General features: G+C 41.0%; 1 protein-coding gene and 1 long non-coding RNA gene across 3 annotated transcripts; one reads left to right on the top strand and one right to left on the bottom strand.

The window, feature by feature from the left end:
- Nucleotides 1-2174: 2174 nt before the first annotated feature.
- On the bottom strand, nt 2175-6364 carry LOC138422337 (uncharacterized). Its single transcript, XR_011249838.1, has 3 exons — nt 5231-6364; nt 5004-5136; nt 2175-4450 (listed from the first exon to the last, which is right to left on the bottom strand). It is a non-coding gene; the product is annotated as an uncharacterized lncRNA (long non-coding RNA).
- Nucleotides 6359-25066, top strand: RAB33B (RAB33B, member RAS oncogene family). 2 transcript variants are annotated; one of them, XM_069557087.1, is made up of 3 exons: nt 6359-6503; nt 6749-7016; nt 22280-25066. In XM_069557087.1, the coding sequence occupies exons 2-3, from the start codon at nt 6768-6770 to the stop codon at nt 22718-22720; spliced, it is 690 nt and encodes a 229-aa protein (XP_069413188.1). In that variant the 5' UTR covers nt 6359-6503; nt 6749-6767; the 3' UTR covers nt 22721-25066. The 2 variants fall into 2 exon arrangements, with proteins under 2 accessions (XP_069413188.1, XP_069413187.1); XM_069557086.1 differs by having other exon boundaries at nt 6359-6616.
- Nucleotides 25067-25290: the final 224 nt, after the last annotated feature.

The raw sequence follows: 25290 nt of genomic DNA, 5'->3' as shown, positions 1-25290 counted from the left end.
TTTGGAAATATTTGTTGCATGGTTTTTTCAAATACTGCCCTCACTCAGGGGTACTCCAATTATCTGTATATTGAAGTGAAAGTGAAAGTTGCTCAGTCATGTCTAACTCTTAGCGACCCCAGAATATTGAAGTGGGTAGCCTTTCCCTTCTGCAGGGGACCTTCCCAACCCAGAGATCAAACCCAGGTCTCCCGCATCGTGGGCATATTCTTTACCAGCTGAGCCACAAGGGAAGCCCAAGAGTACTGGAATGGGTAGCCTATCCCTTTTCCAGTGGATCTTCCCAACCCAGGAATCAAACTGGGGTGTCCTGCATTGCAGGCGGATTCTTTACCAATTGAGCTATCAGGGAAGCCCTGTACATTGGACCGTGTCATATTGTTCCCCATGAAACTGAAACTCTTGCCTTTGTAACTATGTGTTATAATCTTTTTTTAAAATTGTGCTATAGTTTGAATAGTTTCTATTGCTGGCTTCAAGTTCACCAATCTTCTACAGTATCTAATTTGCTGTTAAGGTTCCACAGTGATTTAAAATTTTTTTTCATATATTGCATTTTTCATCCCCAGAAGTTGGATTTCATTCTTCTACATATCTTCCATTTTTATCATAATGTTCATATTTAATTGTAAATTCTTGATTATATTAATATAGCTTTTTAAATGTCTTATTGCTAATTCTGTAATCTCTGTCATCTCTGGTTCTGTCAACTGATTTTTGTCTTGGTTATGGGTCAAATTTTGCTGAAGCTTCACATATCTAGTAATTTTTTGTATACTGGTCATTGTAAACATTATTTTGCTGATTGGTGTGTATGTGTGTGTGTGTGTGTGTGTGTAAGTGTTGAGTCTTGTTTTGGGAGGGAATTAAGTTATTTTTGGATCAGCTTGATCCTTTCAAGGCTTGTTTTTACATGTTACTAGGAGAAGGCGATGGCACCCCACTCTAGTACTCTTGCCTGGAAAATCCCATGGACCGAGGAGCCTGGTAGGCTGCAGTCCATGGGGTCACGATGAGTTGGACACGACTGATCGACTTCATTTTCACTTTTCACTTTCATGCATTGGAGAAGGAAATGGCAACCCACTCCAGTGTTCTTGCCTGGAGAATCCCAGGGACGGAGCCTGGTGGGCTGCCGTCTATGGGGTCGCATAGAGTCGGACACGACTGAAGCGGCTTAGCAGCAGAAGCAGCAGGTTACATCTAGAGTAGCTTTTAATCTAGGGCTAATGTAGCCCTACTGCTAACGTATAAGCCTTCAGGTGCCTCTACTTAATTTCTCAGTGTTCAGTGAGGTATTTACTCCAGCTGGTAACTCTGAAGTCATCCAGTCCATTGTGAACTCTGGGAATTTTTCCATTTATAGCTCCCTGGTAATTGTTCTTTTCTTGGTAGTTGATCTTTGCTTGGCCTTGCACAGTATTACTCTACACATGCTCAGATTTAGCATGTGTAGTCACAAGCAGTCAGCCAAAGACTCAAGATTTCTGTAAATCTTCTTAAAGAAGATTCCTTTTTCTCCAGTATTCTTTCAAGCACATTCCACAAATTGCATCTTTTTTGCTAAACATGATATCCTTAGCCACATGTATAGGGCCTGCATGTTATGTGGTAGGTGCTCAACAAAATACTTTTATGAACACATGGGCTTGTATTCTTTTATGTTTAAAGTTTCCTTTATCAGAGTCTATCTCCTTTTTCATTTATTTTTCTTGACTGCACTGGGTGTTCATTGTGGTGCACAGGCTTCTCTAGTAGTGGCACGCGGGCTTAGCTGACCTGCAGCATGTAAGATCTTAGTTTCCCGATGAGGAATGGAAACCGAGTGTCCTGCACTGGAAGGTCGATTTTCAACCACCGGACTACCAGGGAAGTCCCTCCTTTTCATTTCTAACATCATCTCTCCTGTGTTAAAATCTTTGCTACTTTTGCTTTGCCATATTTATTTTATTGAACATGTCAAATAACCGGCTCTTTTCTTTTATGATCTGTTCTGTATTTCTGGATTCCAATTCACTGCGGTCTACTATGATTATTGTGCCTGCTGTGCCTTTAAACTTCGTGTTTTTCTCATTTAAGAAAAAAGGCAGTGTAATGTAGAGGTCAAAGGACTGTGTTTGGTTATTGACTTTATCACTTATTAGCTGAGTGAACTTCAGGAAAACAGTTAACTCTCCGAGCCTCAGATTCTTTATTGATAAAAAAGGGAGAATGTTAGTTGTTTCATACGAGTTAATTTTTATAGAACACAACAGTGTCGGACACATTAAGTACTATATAAGTGATAGGTAAACCATATTTTTACTACGATTTTACTAACATTTACTAATATGATTTACTAATATTTTTCTATATTGGTTAGTATTAAAACGTTGATCTGTAATTTTCCTTTATGTACTACTTAAGCTGAATCCTTATGTTGTTTTATTGTTCTCATTGTCATTACTTTCTAAATAGTTTGTAAATCAGCAACTGTGATTTTTTTCTCCTGAACCAGAATTAGAGGTTTTCCTTTTAGCTTCCAAGTGTAGTAGATAAATTTTCTTTTTTCCTTCTACTTAAAGAAAAAAGAAAAAGAAAGAATAGCTTGTTTTTACTGCTGTGGTATCAGACAGTATAACTTAAAATTGAGATTTTTCTGTGTAGTTATTTAGAAATAAATGTTTATAAATGTGGACATTAAAAAAGTACATCATCTTCAAGGTAGAGAAAATTTAATTTTAAATCTCCTAGTTGCTTAGATCATCTTCAGAATTATCAGTTGCCTTTGTTATATCAAAAACAGGGAATGCTATATAATCAAACATTCTAAAGGTGAGGCGGGAGAAAGGGAATGAAATAAAGGAAACAGCAAAGACCACCATGACTGGGGCATTTTGCATATATCAAATATTTGTAAGTCTTGCTTACTCATAATTTGTGTTTATTATCGAGAAGAATGGCACTACCACAGGCACACTCACCTTTAACTTACTGTCCACTACAAGACCTTCCATCCTAGCTCCTTGTCAGCCTCCACACTGGAACTCATCTAGAATTTCTAAAGTCTTCTCCCCTGCCCCAACCACAAGCACAGTGGAGATATACAGAATAGTTAAATTTCATAAATCCTCAATGATCCTGCTTATGAAGATGTAACTTGAAGAATTCTGAAACACAGAATTCTGAAATTTACCTATAAAATGTTGATGGCAATTTGCTACTTAGATGCTAAAACTAAAGTCCTTTTGTTATTTATAATGTAGTATCTCTCATAAAATATTTGGGGTTACTATTAACCAGTGATTTGGTAATCTGGTGGGGGCCAACAAGACCAAAGCTATACTTCTCTGGGGAACTGGAATTCTGTCTTTAAGGGAGAGATGATTCCTGATGTCAAATGGGATGGACAGGAAACCAGAATTAGCAGAAAACCCCTTATATTGGCAAGTGATTCTCAATGAAAGTGGGAAAGGGACATAACACCCCTCAGGGGCATTTGGCAATGTCTAGAGTTGATTTGGGTTGTTCCAAGCAGGGGTGGGGTACTACTGGCAGGTAGTGGGTAGAAGCCAAGTATGCTACTAAATATCTTATAATGCATAGGACAGCTGCCCACAACAAGGAACTGTCTGGCTTACTGACAAATACTGCATGATATCACTTATATGTGGAATCTAACAATACAACTGACTGTATATCCAAAACAGAAACAGACTCACAGATATAGACAACAAACCTGTGGTTACCAAAAGATAGAGAGACACGTTAGGGACAAACTACTATGTTTATAAAATAAACAGTAAGGATATACTGTATAGCACAGTGAATTATAGCCATTATCTTGTAATAACCTATTATGGAGTTTCATCTGCAAAAGTACTGAATCACTATGCTATATACTTGAAACTAACATAATAAGTCAACCATACTTCAAAAATCTACAAAAAAATAATTATCTGGTGCAAAATGTCAGTAGTGCCAATAAAGGCAAGCAGGTAAACTCTCTTGTCCTCTGTACTCAGGCCTGAACTTAAACAGGGAAGTTTTCTAGGAGCTACTCCTTGGTTAAGACCAGTTAAAAAATGGCCTCTGCCACAGGGTGGTGGCATCTCTTAATAAATAAAAGTTGACCATAAGTAGTTGTATTTTGTACATAAGAGTACCCTTATTTTGTTAATATCCAGTTTCTATCTCCTATTAGAAAAATACTTTTAAATAAGCCATCTTATCCTAAATTATGTATAATATTCCAGTTGTGCCATTAAAGGATCCAAATTCAGTCTCTTCTCAGCTGTGTAGTAAAATATGAAGGACGGAAGGGTTACACGCTTATACTTGGAGGCCAAGTGGTAGCGGTGGCAAGCAGTGAAAAACTCCAAGAGCAAATGAATTCTCAGAAAACAGGGCTGCATAATCCATCCACTCTTCCCAACAGTAGCATCTTCTTCAAGAGTCAAACCTGGAGGTTCTGGAATTATTCAATAAAAAAAGAGCAACATACACTTTACTTACACAAGGAATCTCTCAAACTACAGACTAAAAATACAAAACTCTTCGTAACAATGTCAAGGGTCTTTTCCATCTAAGTGGTGCTGAACTTTGTATAACTGGTAAAGGGTGCAAACTGACAATGCTTACACAAGAAACTTCTCACTAAACTCATTTATTCATCATTTGCTGAGTAACAATGAGCTCTCCGTCAGTAGTCAAGAGCTGACATTCTAGTTGGAAGGCACAACACATAACCATGAAACAAAGAGCAAAGACAGTATTGCTGAGACCAAAGAGCGATACCCCAAAGTGTACTAGATTTAGAATAAATCAAGAACATTCTGAGCTGAAGTAATCAGGAGTGGCTTCTCAGAGATGAGACTTTTGAACTAGGATATGAAATGTGAATAGGATCTAAATAAACAGACAAGAAAAAGACTAAACCAAAAAAAACCAGAATACAAAAAATACAGAGCAAGGGTTTTGTGGTGTAGAGACAATGATGCTTTTTCACGATCCTTTAAAATTACCTGATTATCCAGTTTTGAAGTCTTCAAATGTTTTTTGTTATTAAATCTTCAGATGCTATCCTTTAACTGGGATAAGTAGAGTTGATTAGAGGAATATTTCCAAGGCTCTCTAATAGTCTCTGGGATGATTTATCTTTATGGAAATACAGTCACAGGTAAACGATTAGGATTTTCCAGGCCATGTTCTGGTTTCTATAACAGGAAACTGACTAATGTAATTTACTCACCTGGTACACACATTCAGCCAGGTATGTAACCTTCTTCCCCCTAGCTAACATAACTTGGTATATCAGTAACTGTATAAAGTTTTTCTACCGCAACAGAAATTATTGTCGTATTAAAGGCTTTTGAAAATTGCTGCAGCTCGGCATGCTCAGCTTTTACCACTAATTTGCTCTGACCACATTTTCATTTTATGGACTGAAAGGGCTTTTGGTTCTCTGTTGTTCCCCTCATTCTGTTTAAGGCATGCCATGTCTTCCTCGCCATAGACCTTGAATTTACAAACTATGCGCTCAAACAGAAAACACCCCCAAAACTCCAGTCTTATCAGAAAACAAAACTCCTCACAAAAAGCAGTATTTTTGCACATTTTGGAATTATTCTATGACTTAGTGTATGGTAGGTTTCCTCGGAAAACTCAGTGATCCGGAGAATCCTCTTTAAGTCTGGGTGATCTCGTCTATTAATATTTTCCTGAGATATATGGCTGAAGACAACTGTGTGTGCTCCGTAATATTCAACGGCTACATCATCATCACCCAGGCACGAAGACATAACCTGGGCACAGTAGGTTATATACTCTCATGAGAGAGGCCATCTAGTACCAGCTCCTGGGTTCGATGCCACCAAGCGGCCCTCCTGTGATCTTCTGGGCGGGGGCCTTGGGCACCTGAGTCCCGCGGATATCGGAACATTGCTTCGGCGCCTAATGAAATTCTCCGTGCGAAGGCGGCAGGAGGCCTCGAACTCCCGCTTGCTCACTGACAGCCCTGCTCCTGCCGAGACTCAAGCTCCGCGCGGCCGGAGCTCGCCTCTAAGGGTTTCCCACGCCCAGGCGCGGGCTTCTGGCGGCGCCTAGCGCCCCTCAGCCCCGGTCGCTGTCTCATCTCCCGCGATCCCGAGAGTCCGGAGGGAGCAGGGAACGCGGAGTCGGCCCCCCGCTGCAAGCCGAGGGGACCCGCCTCCACTTCAAGTCCGGGGAGCCCAAACGAGAAGCCAAGGGCAGCGCCGAACCTCCCGGAGACCTCGCACGTCCCCGTCGGGCCCACGCCAGCGTCGAAGCGGCTCTCCCGCCCTCTCGCGAGAGAGTGCCTGGTGGTACCTCCTTCCTTTCAGCTTTCTCTCCCCGCCCCCAGAGTGCTCGCGCCGCTTCCTCCCGGGGGCGGGAGCCTTGGACGTGGCGGGGCCGGGCCAGCCGGGGTGCCGTGCCCGGGGCGGTCTGCTCGGCTTCTCAGCAGCCGGCCTTCCGCGCCCCCGACAGGCCCAGAGCCTTCGCAGGTAGACGGGCCCCGGCCTGACGGACGCTGCGGTGGCGCCGTAGGCCGGGCGGAAGGGTCAGCGAGCCTGGGCCGGTGGGCGCCACACCTGCGCGGGCGGAGGCCGGCGGGAAGGTGCGCACGCGCGCTGCCTGCGGGAGGGCGGTGGCTCCGGGGACGCTGAGCAGCGAAACCCGCGGGCTGGGCGCGCTGGGTGGCGGTGGCGTAATCTCGCAGCCTCTCAGCGTCTCCTTCCCTCCGCCTCAGTTTGGAGCGGGTCAGGAGAATGGCTTCGGACATAGAGTCGTCGCTCGAGGCGAGCTTCTCATCCAGCGGTGCAGTGTCAGGGGGCTCAGGGTTTCTGCCACCGGCTCGCTCCCGCATCTTCAAGATAATCGTGATTGGCGACTCCAACGTGGGCAAGACGTGCCTGACCTACCGCTTCTGCGCCGGCCGCTTCCCCGACCGCACCGAGGCTACGATCGGGGTGGATTTCCGAGAACGAGCGGTGGAGATTGATGGGGAGCGTATCAAGGTGAGCGGATGGGAGACTGTCGGGAGGAAGGTTATCCCGGGATGACACGTGTGCCAACCCCTTCGTGGGTTAATTGCTGGGGCCCGGTGCAGTGCGTGCGCTTCATCTTTTCTCACGCTGATGTGAAGATGGGAGTTGGAGATTGGAAGGATTTGTATATAGCAAACTTCTAAGGCAGTGTTTCTCAAACTTTATTGTGCAGGAGATTTACCAGGGTTTGTCCGCCCACCCCACCCCCCCCCTCCCCAAGTAAAGATTCTGATTTGGTCAGGTCTCCGGTGTTGCACATCAGCTAGTCAGTGGAGCACACATCGCGTAGTCAGCGTGTAGGACTGACTTATGGGCCGGGTCTCACGTGTTGGGAGTTAGTGAAGTAAGGCCAGAGGAAATAGAGTGAAATTTCTCAGGCATGGGAATTTCATTTAGTAAATATTATTTGTTAAACATTCATTTGAACACTGCCCTAGGTTTTGTGGAAGTAAAACGCCCGTTGCCTTTGAGGAAGTACCTAGGTATTCTCTTGCAGGCAGCTTTGTTACAGTAGTTTCCCGATGACATTGAGTTGTTTAGAAAATTATGTTTTCCTGCTGAAACATTCCGTAGTTTGTACTTGGTTCCTCATTGGGTTGCCAGACCACATTCTCGGTGCCACCCTCTTTCAAGTCTTAAGTCTTATTGATGGCTCCTGAGACTGGAGAACACGGTAAAAGTGGAGAAGGTAGTAAGCGCAAGGCCAAGCCTGGGATTCTCAGGGATTGGAATAGAAGCATTGGAGAATAAGCTATCAGTGACCGGATTGAGGCCTAAGGTAGTGTAAACCTTAGACACACTTCTTCACTCTGACTGATGTTCAGCCACCTGCTGATACAGTCCCTTAAAACAGGTGCACTGGAGGAACTACTCTGCCTTCCTTATACTGTGTTTTTAATTTATTTATTTTTTGCTTTAAATTAGGATGTTCATCTTTACCTCAGTCCACTGTGGGGGAAAAAAAAAATAGGCTCACTTCATTCCCACACCCACATTCTTCAGACATGAACAATTTAGTTTTTGGTTCCCCAGTCTAGGGGCTTCCCCGTTGGTGCTAGTGGTAAAGAACCCGCCTGCCAATGCTGGAGACATTATGAGAGTTGGGATCGATCCCTGGGTCAGGAAGATCCCCTAGAGAAGGACATGGCAACCCGCTCCAGTATTCATGCCTAGAGAATCCCATGGACTGAGCAGCTTGGTGGGCTACAAGTCCATGGGGTCACAAAGAGTCCGGCACGACTGAAGCGGTGTAGCATAGCATAGCATAGTCTCTGGCCCATCTCCCCACCCCCAGAGGTGGGTACTGCCAATGATAGGAAAGGAGAAATAGGGTTGAAAAGGCATCAGTCCTCTGTGGGCCCTTTTGCCTTTTAATCTTAGCTTTAATTTTCCATTGTCCCATTCAAGCTGGGAATGGTGGTCTTTTGGATGCATTGTATTAGGGAGTTAAGAAAGATCTGCATACATTGCAAAGAAAAAGGTAGAATAAGAGGCTGAATATTTTCCATCAGAATTAAGTTAGGTCCAGGAACCTCTGGGGGAGGAAAATAATAGGACTTCTGAGGTTAGAGGGGGATTTTGTTTGGCAGAAGGAGTTCTGAGAGAAAGTGCCTGGGTTTTGAAGCCCAGCTGGCCTGGCTCAAATCTGAACCTGTGAAAGGGCTATGTGTCCTTCGTAGAGAGATCAGCACTACCCAGTTTTCAATGTAAAGTCTCACATCCCAGGAACCCTCTCAGTCTTAGGCAAATTGGCGTGGTTGGCTAGTCTAGTGGTTAGGCAGTTTCCTTAATCTTTCAGAGTCTATTTTTCTCCTCTGAAAAATGGGGATAATAGTACCCCATCAGGCTCACATGAGGATTAGATGAGAACAGATAGAAGGTACTTGGCTCAGAGTCAGTGATCTTAAGAAGATTCTTCTCCCCTGGTGGTTTAACATCATGATTTCTCTTTGGCACCATCAATTCTGTGACTGCACAACCAGAGTGAAACAGAGGTAGAGTAGGGCATAGGCAGACAGCTGAAGGGAAGGTGAAAGTGAAAGAAAGCGAAAGTGAAGTCGCTCAATCGTATCCGACCCTTTGCGACCAGTGGGCGGTAGCCCACCAGGCTCCTCCGTCCATGGGATTCTCCAGGCAAGAAAACTGGAGTGGGTTGCCGTTTCCTTCTCCAGGGGATCTTCCCGACCCAGAGATCGAACCTAGGTCTCCCTCATTGCAGGCAGACGCTTTACCCTCTGAACCACCAGGGAAGCCCAGTGGACGCAGGATAGTAGCAAAGTAGAGGGACTGGGGGCAGGCGAGGAGTCGGGGTTTGGTAACCCTTTACCTGCCTCCAGGTTGCCATTTATACTTTAGATCACAGATGAATCAGGTGCAAATTTAAGAGATACTTACAGCATATTAAACATATGAACTATGTCCAGTGTGTAACATCGAAGGCTTAGCTTCCGAGATTGGTGCTGCCGGTGATAAGTGAAGCAGAACCTCAGATGGGATGAATCTGGGAGCACAGAGTTGATCCTTCTGGTTGAGAGGAGCAAGGAGAAAACATTTTTCTCTGTGATTGTCCTTCCTGAGCTTTAGTCTGACCTCATATGTTGATAGAGCCCCTGAGTTGGTATCCTAGTTGGTAGAGACACTGAATTTCTTTTTCTTCTCTCTAAGGCCTTATCTGTTGACTTGTACTTCCAACTGTAAGATTTGAGGTTTTTATTGTGGTCAAAAAGATTACAGAGATTTCTGTAATAGAAAAAGATATGAGTATTTTGGTGGGGGAAAAGTTCAAGGTGTTTTTTGGTGTCTTTAAAAAAAAATGAGGTGATACAGAACAGCTTTATTCCATATATTGCTGCTGCTTTTTTGTTAACCTATATTATGTCTTCAGTGCTGCTGAGATGTTCATATTATCTCTTTGGAGCATTGTAAGCCTAACCTGAAATGACATTTCTTCTAACTTTTCATTTTGAAGTGAAAGCTGGAAAGCCCTATGTTACTTTATTATTTATTAGTAAGTAGACATTATTTTTACGTGTTTGGTAAAAGTGAGAGGTTGTGTTAAATGTTTTATGGACTATAAATTTTTCAGAAAATGTATCTTACAGCAGTGCTGTTTCAGAATCACTTAAAATGTTTTATAAAATGTGATAAAGTCTGTTTGCTAATCTGTTCCTAAGTACTATATATGTATAATGGAAAGTGTAAAATCTTGTTTGGAGAATTTTGAAAGTTGGATAAAATTATATAGTTAATTCCTTAAATAAAAATACATTTGGTATTTAAATCAAGGTATTTAATCCTTATGGTCCTTCTGTCTCTGTGTATCCTCACCATGGCAGCTATTTTTCTTTCATATCAGCACGTGACAATGTCAGACACCAACAGAATCGTTAAAACCTAGTGTTGGATTTGATCTCTGTCTCTCACTAGGGATCCTCAGTTCCTACTTGAATATTGGGATAGCTTACCTGTCATTTGTAGTGAATGAGATTTTACATGTTAAATGCAAGATGTTAATATTAACTAAAGAAAAATAATCAGGGCCTCTCCCTCCATAGGTAAAGCAAACATTTAATGAGTAAACATTTAATGGAAAGAAGACATTTTGTTAGGCAAAAATAATTATAATACAGTGCAGGAATCAGCAAACCATACTTGAGGGCTAAATACAGCCTGCTGTTTGGTTTTCAAATTTATTTTTCTGTTGTTTTTTTTTAAGTGCAATATCGTTGATATACAATATTATGTTAGTTTCAAGGGTCCTACATTGTCATTTGCTATTTGCATACAGTATGAAATGATCACCACCGTAAGTCCAGAAACCGTCCGTGCCCTGCTGCTTGTTTCTATGTGGCCTGCCAGCTGAGTTCAACATTTGCAGATGACTGGGGAAAAAAGAACCAAAAGAAAAAGATTTCATGACAAGTGAAAGTTACATGAAATTTAAATTTCAGTGTCCATAAATAATAATGTTGTATTGAAACACAACCAGGCTCATTTGTTTATATATTGTGCTTGCTTTTGCACCACAGTGGCTGAATTGAGTAGTTGTGACAGAGACTGTTAGAACTGTGAAGCCGAAGATACTTAGTATTCTGACCCTTTACAGGAAAAGTTTGCTGAACCTGATACACTGCATAGATGATTTGCTGTCCTACATAGGGATAAAATTTATATACCTAAAAAGAGGACTGAAGGCAGGAGAGGAGAAGGGGGTAACAGAGGATGAGATGATTGGATGGCATCATTGACTCATTGGACATGAGGAAACTCTGGGAGATAGCAAAGGACAGGGAAGCCTGGTGTGCTGCAGTCCATGGGGTCCCAAAGAGGTGGACACAACTGAGTGACTGAACAACAAGCACAACAGAAAGATGACTAGCAAAACCAGGCAGTAGGTGACTGCCAAGTTATTTCTGGATGTTAGCGGAGGGCTCATTCTCACTGGAGGGATATTTTGATGAGTAACATTAGCAAGATGCTCCAGCAGGATTAAAGGTTCCCGTGGAAAAGTGGCAAGTGAGAATTGCATAGGTGTTGGTAGCCACATTTCTGAAGAGTTTCTGAACAGCTAGAATCTAGATTTCATTTTGTATGCGTGCTGAAAAGTCCAAGTGTTTTAGGAAGATAAATGGGGCAGCGATTGAGGATGAATCCTGAGTGAGCCTGGATCTGCCCCTTGATGAACTGGTTTTCTGTCTGCATACTCTCCTTTGGTAGACTCTTGACTTTGGGTATCACTTCTATGAAGATAACTTCCAAAGCTTTGTTTTGCCCAGCTCTCATTCCTCATCTGTCCCTCTGTGTTCCCTATTGTTTTGTAGACATGGCTGTTTGAATAAGCCCTCCCTCACCTCAAAATTCTGAGGTGGGTTCGAATTTCCTCTCAAATCTGCCTCTTCTGTTTCTCCTCCACGTCGTGACCTACAGGGTCCTGATGTTGTCCTCCTCATCCCAGAGGCCTCACCCTTCTCCTTTGCTCCCTAAATCCAGTTAGTTTCCTACATGGATGATTTCTCTTGTCCATTCTTCTTTCAAAATCTTAGTTCATCTTTTTCACCCCCTATACAATGGAATACTCCTCAGCCATAAAAAGGAACAAAATTGTGCCATTTGCTGAGATGTGGATGGACCCAAAGACTGTCATACAGTATGAAGTAAGTCAGAGAAAAACAAATAACATATATTAATACATATATCTGGAATCTAGAAAAATGGTACAGATGAACCTATTTGCAAAGCAAATGGGGACTTGGTTCATCTTTTTTATGCTCTGCTCTATTGTAGCAGTTCTAATCTCCCAACCCCAGTCTTCAATTAATTTGTTTTATACATTGTTGCCAAAATGCCAGATTAATGTTGCTCTTTGGGAGAGTAATCTCCCCTGCCTCAGATGCCCAGAGTAGTTCTCCATTGTATTGTAAAAAGTTCCAACTTTTAAAATTAACATAAGACCTTTCTTCTCTTGCTCCAGACTGCTTTTCTAACTTAACTTCCCCCACTCCCCCCCCCATTAATTCCCTCTGAGTACCCTATAGTCCAGCGCTTATCCCTATGTTTTCCTGTTGCATTTCCCACTCCTCGCCTGGAATAACTTCCCTTCCATATTTCACCACATGTAATTCTTCCTGGTTCGCCTCGGTGTGTCTCTGTCAGGAAGCCCCCGACCTCTCATCCTCCTTTCTATTTCTTCTTTCTCTCAGCTTCCTTTAGCACCTTACCTGAGTCTTTAAATCTCTGCTGTTTGTACTATATGTGTGTCTGCCTCCTTTATTAGTTCTTACTCAGTTTTATTCAGGACCGAGTCCATGTCTGATAATTCCATAGACATCTTCCAGTGTCCAGCTCAGGTTCTAAACTATATAGGGCTCAGATAAGTGTTGCATGTATTGGAAACAGGAGATCAGTTGGTAGCCTGCTCTGAAAATCCAGAATTGGGGTGATGAGGGAAGGTAATGGAAAGAAACAGATGACACAAGAGATATTTTGATGATAACGCCAAAAGGCCTCGGTAACTGGCTTTTTGTGAAGAGGAGGATGAGGATCAGATGACTGAGGTGGTAGGTCTGATTGACTGAAGGTAGGTAGTATCTTTAGTAGAGATAAGGGATACAGACTTCCCTGGTGACTCAGACGGTGAAGTGTCTGCCTACAATGAGGGAGACCCAGGTTCAATCCCTGGGTCAGGAAGATCTCCTGGAGAAGGAAACAGCACCCCACTCCAGCATTCTTGCCTGGAAAACCCCATGGACGGAGGAGCCTGATAGGCTACAGTCCATGGGGTCGCAAAGAGTCAGACTTCACTTTCACTTTCATGGAAGATTGATTTTTGAGAGGCTCTGTAAAAAAAATTTTGTGTTAATCATTTCTTTGTTGAGATGGTGTTATATTCAAATGGAAATGTTGGATTGGCAGCCAGAAGTGTGGAACTGGAGGAAATAATCATGACTATGAAGTTGAAGTTGGGGCACATAGGTAGATGAAGACAAAATGCCCAGTGTAGTTAACATGCTGAGAGTGGACTAGAACCTGCCTTCAGAGTGTAATGAAGAGGATATGCCATGAATGCTGAACCCAAACAGAAATCAGATTATTTACCCTTCTCCATTGTTTTGTCTTAATCTTTATTAAAAGTAATCTAATGTTTATAAGTCAAAGGATATTTTATAAGACATCTTACACCTTACCTAACTAGAATTAAATTGAGAATTCATCTTAGAAGTGGTGATGGTGCAATATTGTAAAGTAATTAGCCTCCAATTTAAAAAAAATTAAAAAAAAAAGAAGTGATGGTGGTTAGCAAGATACCAAATTGGTCCTCTTGATTTGATCTGCACTGGAATTCAATAAATGGGAGTACTGTCAGTTGGGGTACCCTACAAAGAAATCTTAATCTATGACTCCTTAATTCAGAAAACTGGGATATTTGAGTCTGCAGTGGTTTGGTCTTGAGTCCTGTATGGTATAAGCAGTCTCCATTTTCACAGACCCAAGCCATTCCACTATCTGAAGGATCCTGGGAACCAGGCCAGAGCTCCCATTGTTCTTCCAGCCTGATCAGAAGCCTGTGATTCTTATAGCTCTTCTTTAAAAAGTAACAACATTGGTGTTTGTACTCAGATGTGAGATGTGATGGAATTAATTTTCCAGGGATCTTTCATCAGTAGTTAAGATCTTTTGTTTTAGAGTCTGTGTCAGATTTCTGTATTCAAATTAGCTTAAGCAAAATGATATATTTTTTTTCCCACATAGCTGAAAACGCGTAAGAAAGTGCTTCGTTTTCTGTCAGTTCTAACACCAGTACTAAAATGGAGACTGGGAGATTCTGCTTGGGGACTGGGACATATGCCCATCCCCAAACTGTGGGGGTGACATGGGTGTGGAAATGGGTCATGTGCCTGGCTGGGGGCTCACGTGAATCGAAGGCAGAGGAGGGGTGGTTCCCCCAAGGAAAACAGTACCCGGTGAAGAGCCAACTCACTGGAAAAGACGCTGATGGTGGGAAAGGTTGAGGGCAGGAGGAGAAGAGGGCGAAGAAGGATGAGATGGTTGGATGGTGTCACCAACTCAACAGACATGAGTTTGAGCAAACTCTGGGAGATGGTGAAGAACCGTGAAGCCTGGTGAGCTACAGTCCACGGGTCGCAGAGAGTTGGACATAAAGACTGAAAAGCGAACAACAATAAACAGCATTGGGGTTGTATGCTAGACTGGGAAAACCAACACTCATCTGTAATAGAGTCACTCAGCCCAGATTTAAATCCTGGCTCTTAAGACTGTAGTAGTACAGCTCTTTCTTGGAACCTGTGGAGGCCCGCTGGGAACAGACTTCTAGCACAACTCTTAATAACATGTCTGGAAGACTGTGGTCCAAGGCCAGATTTGCTGGCTGTAAGCAGGGTCTCTGGACCAAGAGGGAGCATACGGCCCTTTGTAAAACTGAAGATGTTTGTGCTCAAGATGAAACTGAAGTCTGTCTAGGCAAGAGATGTACTTATGTGTACAAAGCAAAAACAACACAGTAACTTCTGGTGGGAAACCTAACAAAAGCAGAGGTATGTGGGGAAAGGTAAGTGGCACTTGTGGAGACAGTGGCATGATTTGTATAAAATTCTGAAGCAACCTTCCTGTTAAGGTCCTTGGATGCAGAATCCCTGTGTTGCTGTACCCATCAAGAGTTTAAATTTGTCGAACAAAAAGTAAATAAAAGTGTGGATTTGTTTAAAAAAAAAAAAAAAAGGCTTCGTAGCATAACAGAATCACTGTGGTGTACACCTGAAACTAACACAACTTTGTAAACCAGTTAAATTGTAAACTGTACTTCAATTTAAAAAAAGGCTTCATAGTCTCTGTGTCCTCGGGTGAGTTACATAACCTTAGCAAACCTCAAGTTGCTCATCTGCAAGACTGGGTAATTGTTACATTAGGGCCATGTACATTAAATAAGGACTCAGCATAGTGCCTGGAACATGCTTGGGCTGTGAAAACCCCCAGGTAAATATGAGTAGTTTAAGTTCAGTTCAGCTCAGTCGTGTCTGACTCTGCAACCTCATGGACTGCAGCACGCCAGGCCTCCCTGTCCATCACCAACTGACGGAGCTTGCTCAGACTCATGTCTATCGAGTCGGTGATGCCATCCAACCATCCCATCCTCTGTCGTTCCCTTCTTCTCCTGCCTTCAGTCTTTCCAAGCATCAGGGTCTTTTTCAGTGAGTCAGTTCTTCGCATCAGGTGGCTAAAGTATTGGAATTTCAGCTTCAGCATCAGTCCTTCCAATGAATATTCAGGACTGATTTCCTTTAGGATTGATTGGTTTGATCTCGTTGCAGTCCAAGGGACTCCCAAGAGTCTTCTCCAACACCACAGTTCAAAAGCATCAATTCTTTGAGTGAACACTAATACCTTCGGGAGAGATGGTAATAATGGAAAATGCGTAAATAAGCAGAGAAAGAATAGGAAGGGAAGATAGCTAAGATTGCTGTTTCCAAGTTATGTGTATTCTTTACTATTAAGACCACAGCTAATGAAAAGAAGATGAGCTCATTATGTTACGTAAATTAGCCCTGATTTTAAGGTTAAAACAGGCTTTTGAAAAGGTGAATGACTGGATCAAGGTCCCACAGATTGGTGGCTGGGCTGGAATTTACAGCCCAGCTCTTGCTTCCTTTCTCTCCTTGCTGACTTCCTTTAAAGTATTTCTAGTCACGCAAAATGTGTCACTTCTCCTTGTTAGGGAAGCTAAAATTATTTTTAAAATTTGCCATGTGGATCTATTTGTCAGATGTACATATTACTACTCTGTACAGTATGCTAAAAGGAAAGAGTTCTGTTACAGTGTTACTAATACTAGTTATGATGTTGATTTACATCATCAAGCTATTAATAGAAGCTTTTATGTAATCATCAGATGATCTCTCATATAGGCTGCTTAGAAGCAAAAATAATAAAAGTGTGTTCTTTGAAAGAACAGTGCCATGCTTAGTCACTCAGTTGTGTCCTACTCTTTGCAACCCCATGGACTGTATAGCCTGCCAGGCTCTGCTGTCCTTGGGAATTCTCCAGACAAGAATACTGGAGGGGGTTACCATGCCCTCCTCCGGGGGAATCTTCCTGCATTGCAGGCAGATTATCATCTGAGCCACCAGGGAAATCCAAGAAGACTGGGTAGCCTATCCCTTCTCCAGGGGATCTTCCTGACCCAGGAATCAAACCGGGGTCTCTTGCATTGCAGGCGGATTCTTTACCAGCTGAAAGTGAAAGTCACTCAGTCATGTCCAACTTTGCGACCCCATGGACTATATAGTGCGTGGAATTCTCCAGGCTAGAATACTGGAGTGGGTAGCCTTTCCCTTCTCCAGGGGATCTTCCCAACCCAGGTATTGAACCCAGGTCTCCCGCATTGTGGGCAGATTCTTTACCAGTTGAGCTCCAAGGGAAGCCCAAGAATACTGGAGTGGATAGCCTATCCCTTCTCCAGGGGATCTTCCCAAGCCACGAATCAACCCGGGGTCTCCTGCATCGCAGGCGGATTCTTTGCCAACTGAGCTGTTACCAGCTGAGCTACAATAAAAATGTGGTCTTTGAAAGAATAGGGGAAGAGGAAATTTGATAGCTGATCAAAGAAAGAAAGATCATTTGGGCTAATACTTTATCTTTAGTCAAGCAAAAAAGTATTAAATCAGTTTGCCAGATCATTTCTCATTTTGGTAATAAAACTACTAAAAAGAGCTTTCACGAATAGTAAGAAACTTCTCTTAAGATTTAGCAAACAGGTTGCCATTTGTATTGAAACTTGATACTTGGATTTAAAGTAGGGATTCATGAAATATTTTTAAAGTATATTTTATGTTGTCTTTATAGTGTCTCAAACGGGAGAATATCTTGTAAAAGCACATTTGAGTCATTCTCTTTCCTAAGATATTAAGTATTAAATTGGGAATAATTGCTCTGAAAACACTTCCTAACTTAACATCTGCCAGACATAAGCATGTCACTTCCTTAGTTTCCAAAGTGTCATTTTCTCTTCTTTCCTAAGCATTGTGAACCACTGCACTCAGAGCTAAACCTAAAGATTTTTCTAGATTATCATAAGGTTTGTTCCCCACTGGGGAGCTATATCTGTCTCTCTTTCAGTGATGGTTCTCTCTAGCCTTCGTGGCTGACAGTTTTTATCAGTCGTCCTGTCCTCTCTTTGCCCTCACCTCATTGCACACCTGAGAGGCAGCAGACAGCCTAACAGTGTGTCCTAGGCTTTCACTTGTTCTCATAATTCAGTGAGTGAAATTTTGAAGCTTCCTTTTAAATTCAGTTGACCCTCTGTATCTGTGGGAGAATATTTGGGGAAAAAAAATATCCCAAAGCAAAACCTGAATTTGCCCACTGCTGGCAACTGTTTACATAGCATTTACATTGCATTAGGTATTATAAGTAATTTAAAGAAGACTTAAAGTATGTATACAGATGTAAGTTAAATGCAAATACTATGCCATTTTATATAAAGGACTTGAGCATCCGTGGATTTTGGTGTTAGATTTTGGTGGGGGTTCCTGGAACCAATCCCCCATGGATACTGAGAGACAGCGGTATTTCTTTGTAAGTGACTCACTAACATAGTATATACTTTTAAGGCTCTCCGGTAAAGTGTGAGATGTTATTATCCCACACTTCTTGTTTCCTGGAAGTCTTGATATGATCAGAATGTTTTGAGTAAGATTGATGGGAAGAGGCTTATTGTTGGGTCAGTCCTAGCTTAAGCAGTTTTCTTAAGGATGAATATCCTCATCATCACCACTTGCATTTATTGAGGACTTTCACAGTTCTTTGAGACAGGTCTAAATTCTGCATGTTTTTTTTTTTTTTTTTTAACTTTAGTTTGTTAAAACAAATGTATGTTTGTTATGGAAAACAGAAAAGTAGAAATAAAGGGGGGAAAATTTGCCTTAAAAACCATTTAAAAAATTACTTTTAATTGGAGGATAATTGTTTTACAGTATTGTGGTTTTTTCTGCCTTTTATCAGTATGAATCAGCCTTGGGTAATATATATGTCCCCTCCCTCCTGAACCTCCCTCCCACCTCCCACCCCATCCGGCTCTAGGTTGTCACAGTGTACTAGGCTGAGCTCCTGCACTATACAGTGACTTCCCACTAGCTCTCTGTCTCACACATGGTAATGTGTATATTTCAGTGTATTTCAGTCCTGCTCTCGCAATTCGCCCCACCCTCTCCTTCCCCTGCTGTGTCCATGGTCTGTTCTCTACGAAAGACAACCATTGTTCACGTTTTGGTCAGTTACCTTCCTGTGTACTTTTAATTTTTTTAACTTAAATATGTCCTCTGGTTAAAACATTATAAATCATTATTCTTCATCGATGAAATGAATTTTGAATACTTGAGCTGGGAAAACGTTATTAAAAGAGGAAGAAGTCAGTTCCAGTTCTTTGGACGGCTTTTATATAGATCATCCAAAATATCTTTCTGAATGTTAAAGATACAGTTTGAAGTGGGATATTTTTTCATTCTAAAACACTGAGATATTTAAGAGTTGTGCTTTGAAGATAAGCCATTCAGTGGTTTTTAGTGTATTCACAAGCCTGTGTCACACCATCACTTAGGAATTGCAGAGCATCTCACCAGTCCCGAAAGAAGCCACTTACCCATCATCAGTCACTCCTCATTCTTCCCGTTCCCTCAGACCCTGGCAGAGAGTCTATCTCTGGAGACTTGCCTTATGGTGGACGTTTCCTATACATGGAATCTTGTGATGTGTGCTCTTCTGTGTCTGGCTGCTTCATCCATGTTGTAGCATGTGTCAATATTTCATTCCTTTTTATGGCTGAATAATGTTCCATTATTCCCTGGTGGCTCAGAGGATAAAGCATCTGCCTGCAATTCGGGAGACCCAGGTTTGATCCCTGGGTTGGGACGATCCCCTGGAGAAGGAAATGGCAACCCACTCCAGTATTCTTGCCTGGAGAATCCCATGGACAGAGAAGCCTAGAGGGCTACAGTTCACGGGGTCGCAAAGAGTCAGACACGACTGAGTGACTTCACTTCACTTTAATGTTCCATTATTTCCTTCTCCAGGGGATCTTTCCAACTCAAGGATTGAGCTGGGGTCTCCTGCATTGCAGGTGGATTCTTTACCAATATAGTGTAAATGTAATTTTTATATGCAGTAGGAAACCAAAAAATTCATGTGACTTGCATTATTGTGATATTTGCTTAATTGCAGTGGTCTGGAACTGAATCCACAACATCTCCAGGATATGCCTTATATTTCTATCTTGAACAAAGTGAGACTTAGGAAGAAGGGGAGACTATTTCAAAAATGGATACACTTGGACTGAGAAGAGCTACCATAAAAAAAAGATGAAAAAAATAACTGAAAAATTAAGATAGCCTGAGAATGGTGATCAATATTTCCATCTCTAACCACATTTTTAAAGTGTATTCATTAATTCATTACATCTTAATGGAACACTTACTGCCATGTTTCAGCACTTCCTCTTTTATATACTACTTACTTTGGGGGTCATCTACAGTATCCCCTCAGTTTTCCCCTCCTTTGGTATTGTTTTCAGTTCACTCACTCAGTCATGTCCGACTCTTTGCCATTCCATAGACTGCAGAATGCTGGGCTTCCCTATCCATCACCAGCTCCTGGAGCTTTCTCAAACTCATGTCCATGGAGTTGGTGATGCTATCCAACCATCTCATCCTTTGTCGTCCCCTTCTTTTCCTGCCTTCAGTCTTTCCCAGCATCAGGGTCTTCTTTTCTAATGAGTCAGTTCTTCACATCAGGTAGCCAAAGTATTGGGAATTTCAGCTTCAACATCAGTCCTTCCAATGAATATTCAGGACTGATGTCCTTTAGGATTGACTGGTTTGACTGATCTCCTTGTGGTCCAAGGGACTCTCAAGAGTCTTCTCCAGCACCACAGTTCAAAAGCATCAATTCTTTGGGGCTCAGCTTTCTTTATAGTCCAACTCTCACATCCATACATGACCACTGGAAAAACCATTGCCTTGACTAGTTAGACCTTTGTTGGCAAAGTAATGTCTGTGCTTTTTAATCTGCTATCTAGGTTGATCATACCTTTTCTTCTAAGGAGCAAGCATCTTTTAATTTCATGACTGCAGTCCCCATCTGCAGTGATTTTGGAGCCCGAGAAAAGAAAGTCTGCCCCTGTTTCCATTGTTTTCCCATCTATTTGCCATGAAGTGATGGGACCAGATGCCATGATCTTAGTTTTTTGAATGTTGAGTTTTAACCCAGCTTTTTCACTCTCGTCTTTCACTTTCATCAAGAGGCTCTTTAGTTCCTCTTTGCTTTCTGCCCTGAGGATGGTGTCATCTGCATATCTGAGGTTATTGATATTCTCAAGAGAAGTCATCTATTTAGGCTTCCATACTTGGAGTATCTATAAATAATACAAGTCTTTCAGTTAAAAATTATCTAACGGACTTCTCTGGTGGTACAGTAGATAAGAATCCTCCAACCAGTGCTGGAGACACAGGTTCGATCCCTGGTCTTGGAAGATCCTACGTGGGTCAGAGCAGCTAAGCCCATGTGCCACAGTTACTGAAGCCCATTTACCTAGAGCCCATGTTCCACAACATGAAGCCCCCACTTGCTGAAACTAGAGAAAGCCCATGTGTAATGATAACCCAGCACAACCAAAATTTAAAAAAAAAAAAAGCTTTCTGAGCATCTCTGTCCCTAGTCTTTTCCATTGTGATTAGTACTCTCATCATTTAATTTTTCTTAGGAATAAAGCACAGGCACAATAAATCCCATGTTTTAAGAGAATCATAATACATGACTTGTATTTAGCTTTAGATATTATTCTTCCTCTGCCACCCTGTACTTCCATTGGGAGGTATTGGAATCTTTTTATTGGTAGAGATGTTTAGGTAGATGGTAGAGATGTTTAGAATAGATAAGTGATTTCCTAGTCATTTAAATTTTTTTAAAGGGGCCTGGATTTTGTCAGATGTATATATATGTTGATGTGGGGGGCTAGACCTCATGACTTTTCACATCTATCCTAATTCTACTATTTTAAATAACATGAGTGAAAGGCAGGGAAGGGCATATTGTAACCAAATTTGTGGAAATTAGACACTTAACATGTTTTTAAAATCTAATATCTGTTTCTTTTAGCATTTTAAAATCAATTTTTGAGGTATAATTTTTCCAAACAAGTTTGACTTACTGAATTAAAGTGCTAAATTGAAGTACTTGTTCTGACGCTTGTGTTAATCATGAAGTAACTGGACTAGTATCATGACATTTAAATCACATAAATAACACCAAAAAGGCATTTTAGAAGGGAGCAATGGAGAAGGCAATGGCACCCCACTCCAGTACTCTTGCCTGGAGAATCCCATGGATGGAGGAGCCTGGTGGGCTGCAATCCATGGGGTCACTAAGAGTCCGGTAGGACTGAGTGACTTCACTTTCACTTTTCACTTTGATGCATTGGAGAAGGAAATGGCACCCCACTCCAGTGTTCTTGCCTGGAGAATCCCAGAGACGGGGGAGCCTGGTGGGCTGCCGTCCATGGAGTCGCACAGAGTCGGACATGACTGAAGCGACTTAGCAGCAGCAGCAGCAGAAGGGAGCAAAATAGTATAAGCGAAGAAGTACAAAGGGCCGTGCAAAGGTAGTGAAATTTTTCTATGTGTGTAACTGGATGAAATTTTCAGTTTTTCTCTTCTTTTTTCCACTTTCAGATCCAGTTATGGGACACGGCGGGACAAGAACGATTCAGAAAAAGCATGGTCCAGCACTACTACAGAAATGTGCACGCTGTTGTCTTCGTGTATGATATGACCAACATGGCGAGTTTTCATAGCCTGCCGTCTTGGATAGAAGAATGCAAACAGCATTTGCTAGCCACCGATATACCACGGATTCTTGTTGGAAATAAATGTGACTTGAGAAGTGCCATTCAGGTACCCACAGACTTGGCACAAAAATTTGCTGACACACACAGTATGCCTTTGTTTGAAACCTCTGCTAAAAACCCCAATGATAATGACCATGTGGAAGCTATATTTATGACCTTGGCTCATAAGCTTAAGAGCCACAAACCCTTAATGCTTAGTCAACCCCCTGATAACGGAATTACGCTGAAGCCTGAACCAAAGCCTGCAATGACATGCTGGTGCTAAATCACAGTCTTTATTACAGTATCTAATACTGACTAAAGAAATACTTCCGAAGTATGACAGTGATAAGTCATAGAATTTAATCTCAGATACAATGGATCATCCTGACACATTACTGTTTATCATTGTCATGCTTAATTTTGTATTTTGTGTCTACTTAATCAAGTTTGTCACTGTGACACCACAAGGAATAAGTTGTTCAGGTGAGGTTGAAATGAAGCAATATTAGGATGAATCAGAACATCTTTGCGTTGAGAGCTCAAGGAGGAGGCTTCATTTGAGAGCATAATGGGATTTTAAGAGTCAGTGATTGTTTAATCCTGTGTTCCTGAAACTGAAAAAATATGTTAAGGGTTTAGGACACTTACTGGTATGTCCTTTGAATAGGAAGTATTCTCAATAGGATAAAAACTGGTATTTGCCTCTCCATAGAGTTCTTTCTTTGTATTGTTAGTATATTACCTGCATTATTTCTGGTGCATTTTAAGAGCCAAGACTGCAGATCTGGTGGAAGAAGACCTAGAATGTTTTCTGGTTCTCAGCCCAGAAAGAATGACTTTCCCAACAGTTCTAGACGTTTGATCTTTGTAATCAGTGTCAATCAGGTCTATAAACACATTATCATTATTTTTAAAAAGAGTAATTCTATAAAATATGCAGAAGTAAATCAGATTTTAATGCAAATGAAATGACATCATAAGGTGCTTTATACTTTACTTTGATATATTTAAATAGTAAAAAACTAACTGAAAGGTTTGAGAAAGTTATAGTTGAGGGGAAATAAGTGAACATGGCTCCTGGCTGCCACAAGAGACCTTCCAGTCCCTGGCTTTCAGTCATTTCAAGCTGTGTATCTGACATAGGATCTCATGCTCCCCCCATCCCCAGTCAACTTAATGCCTAAACACATTCATCTTCTCTTAAATTTGGATTGTAACTCTGAGGGCATACCTATAATTGCTGTGAGTCTACATTTATTTCTGTAATAGAATTGTGTCATAGTATACTGCTGCTTAAATCTTTAGATTTTATGGTCACAACAAACTACTCCTCCTCAGTATGAAAAATAAATTAGGTATTAAAAAATACCTAGTCAGTCCCTCAGTGGTGGAAAGAATATTTCAGAAAGTATTTTGCCCTAAATACTTTGGTTTTGAATGTAAGACTTTGCACAGAGGAAATAATAAGCTTGCATAGGAAGCTATTACGTGAATGGAATGTAAGCCATGAGCTCTGACTGAAGTGAGCACATTCACTGATTCTGAAAGATTGCTGAATGAAATTAAACCGAAAGGTGATTATACTTAAAATATTTTCAGAATGTGGGAAACCAATGAAATATGTGATCTAATCTAGTTTAGAATTTTTTACTTAATCATCATGGTGGTCCTGGCTGAGTAATTTAGTTATAAAAACAAGATAATTCTATTAAATAAACTAACTGAAAATAATAATTAGAGGAAATAATTATCCTATTTTAAACATGAGACCTTAAGGAAAGGGAAATTGTCTTTGTTTTTAATGGGATTAATCCAATTTTCTTATGCTAGAATTAAAAGTGGTTTGACTTTATCTAAATTGATATTAATTTGTAACTATTTTTATAGTAAAACAATGACAGCTGTTACAATTGTTGTGGGTGTTAACAGTTTTTTAAAAAGAAGGGAATCTGTTTATTGCTTATCAAAACATTTTCTAAAGTGGGGCAAGAAAGTTTACAGACTTTCCAAGCACATTTATGTTTTTTCAGTGCTGTTGTTAATAATTTTTTAAAAGTAATTTAATTTCATTTCTTTTTGTAAGGCGTTAGTAGTAAATATCCTTTAAAGTTCTCTGAAAGGACTTATTTTTTCCACTTTAATATTTATTAATTTAAAAATATTTGTACCCCATTGGTGGTGATTTGTTGTTTTAATTTTTTCGATACATGTTTTCATTTTTTAAAAGAACATACTTATCAGTTGAATGGGGATGAAGCTTTTAGGTATTTTCCAAAATATTTATAAAACACTTCACCAACTATTGACAAATCACTTCCAAAATGGTGGCTATTATTAATTTTTAAAGCACAAATCACAAGTTTTATAACTTCAATGTGAGTTTATTTTAACTGTGTCCTATAGTTAAAAACCTCAGATATGTTTTGGAAAAGTCATAGTTTGGGAGAACACCAAAGGAAGCTAATCCAGGCTGTAATAAAGTTAGTTCTTAATGACAGTGCTTTATTGACAGTATGTTGCTAATACATTTCATGAAATCTAAACCAGAGTTAAATAATTTTGTTGTGGAGTAGCGTCACTGTAATTTTGCCCTCATGAAGTTCAATAAACCAGCTTTGACATAAGGAAATTGTAGCTTATTTTCTTTCTTTGGTTAAGTAGAAAATAAACAAAAAAAAAGTTTCTTTTTTTTCCTTTGGCTTCTAGGTAATGTGTAATATATTAAACAAACAAAAACATTTCATTTGAAAATTTATTTGGAAATACATTCGAGGTTAAAGAAGGTTTCAGGTAAAATCCCTAAATTTTAAAATGAGCTGATAGGGTAGCTTTTTGATTTGTGAGGCTGAGTAG

Source organism: Ovis canadensis, chromosome 17, assembly GCF_042477335.2.
Source record: "Ovis canadensis isolate MfBH-ARS-UI-01 breed Bighorn chromosome 17, ARS-UI_OviCan_v2, whole genome shotgun sequence".
Classification (NCBI taxonomy): domain Eukaryota; kingdom Metazoa; phylum Chordata; class Mammalia; order Artiodactyla; family Bovidae; genus Ovis; species Ovis canadensis.
Note: the sequence above shows the minus strand (reverse complement) of the source record. Positions and strands in the feature narration are given on the sequence as shown.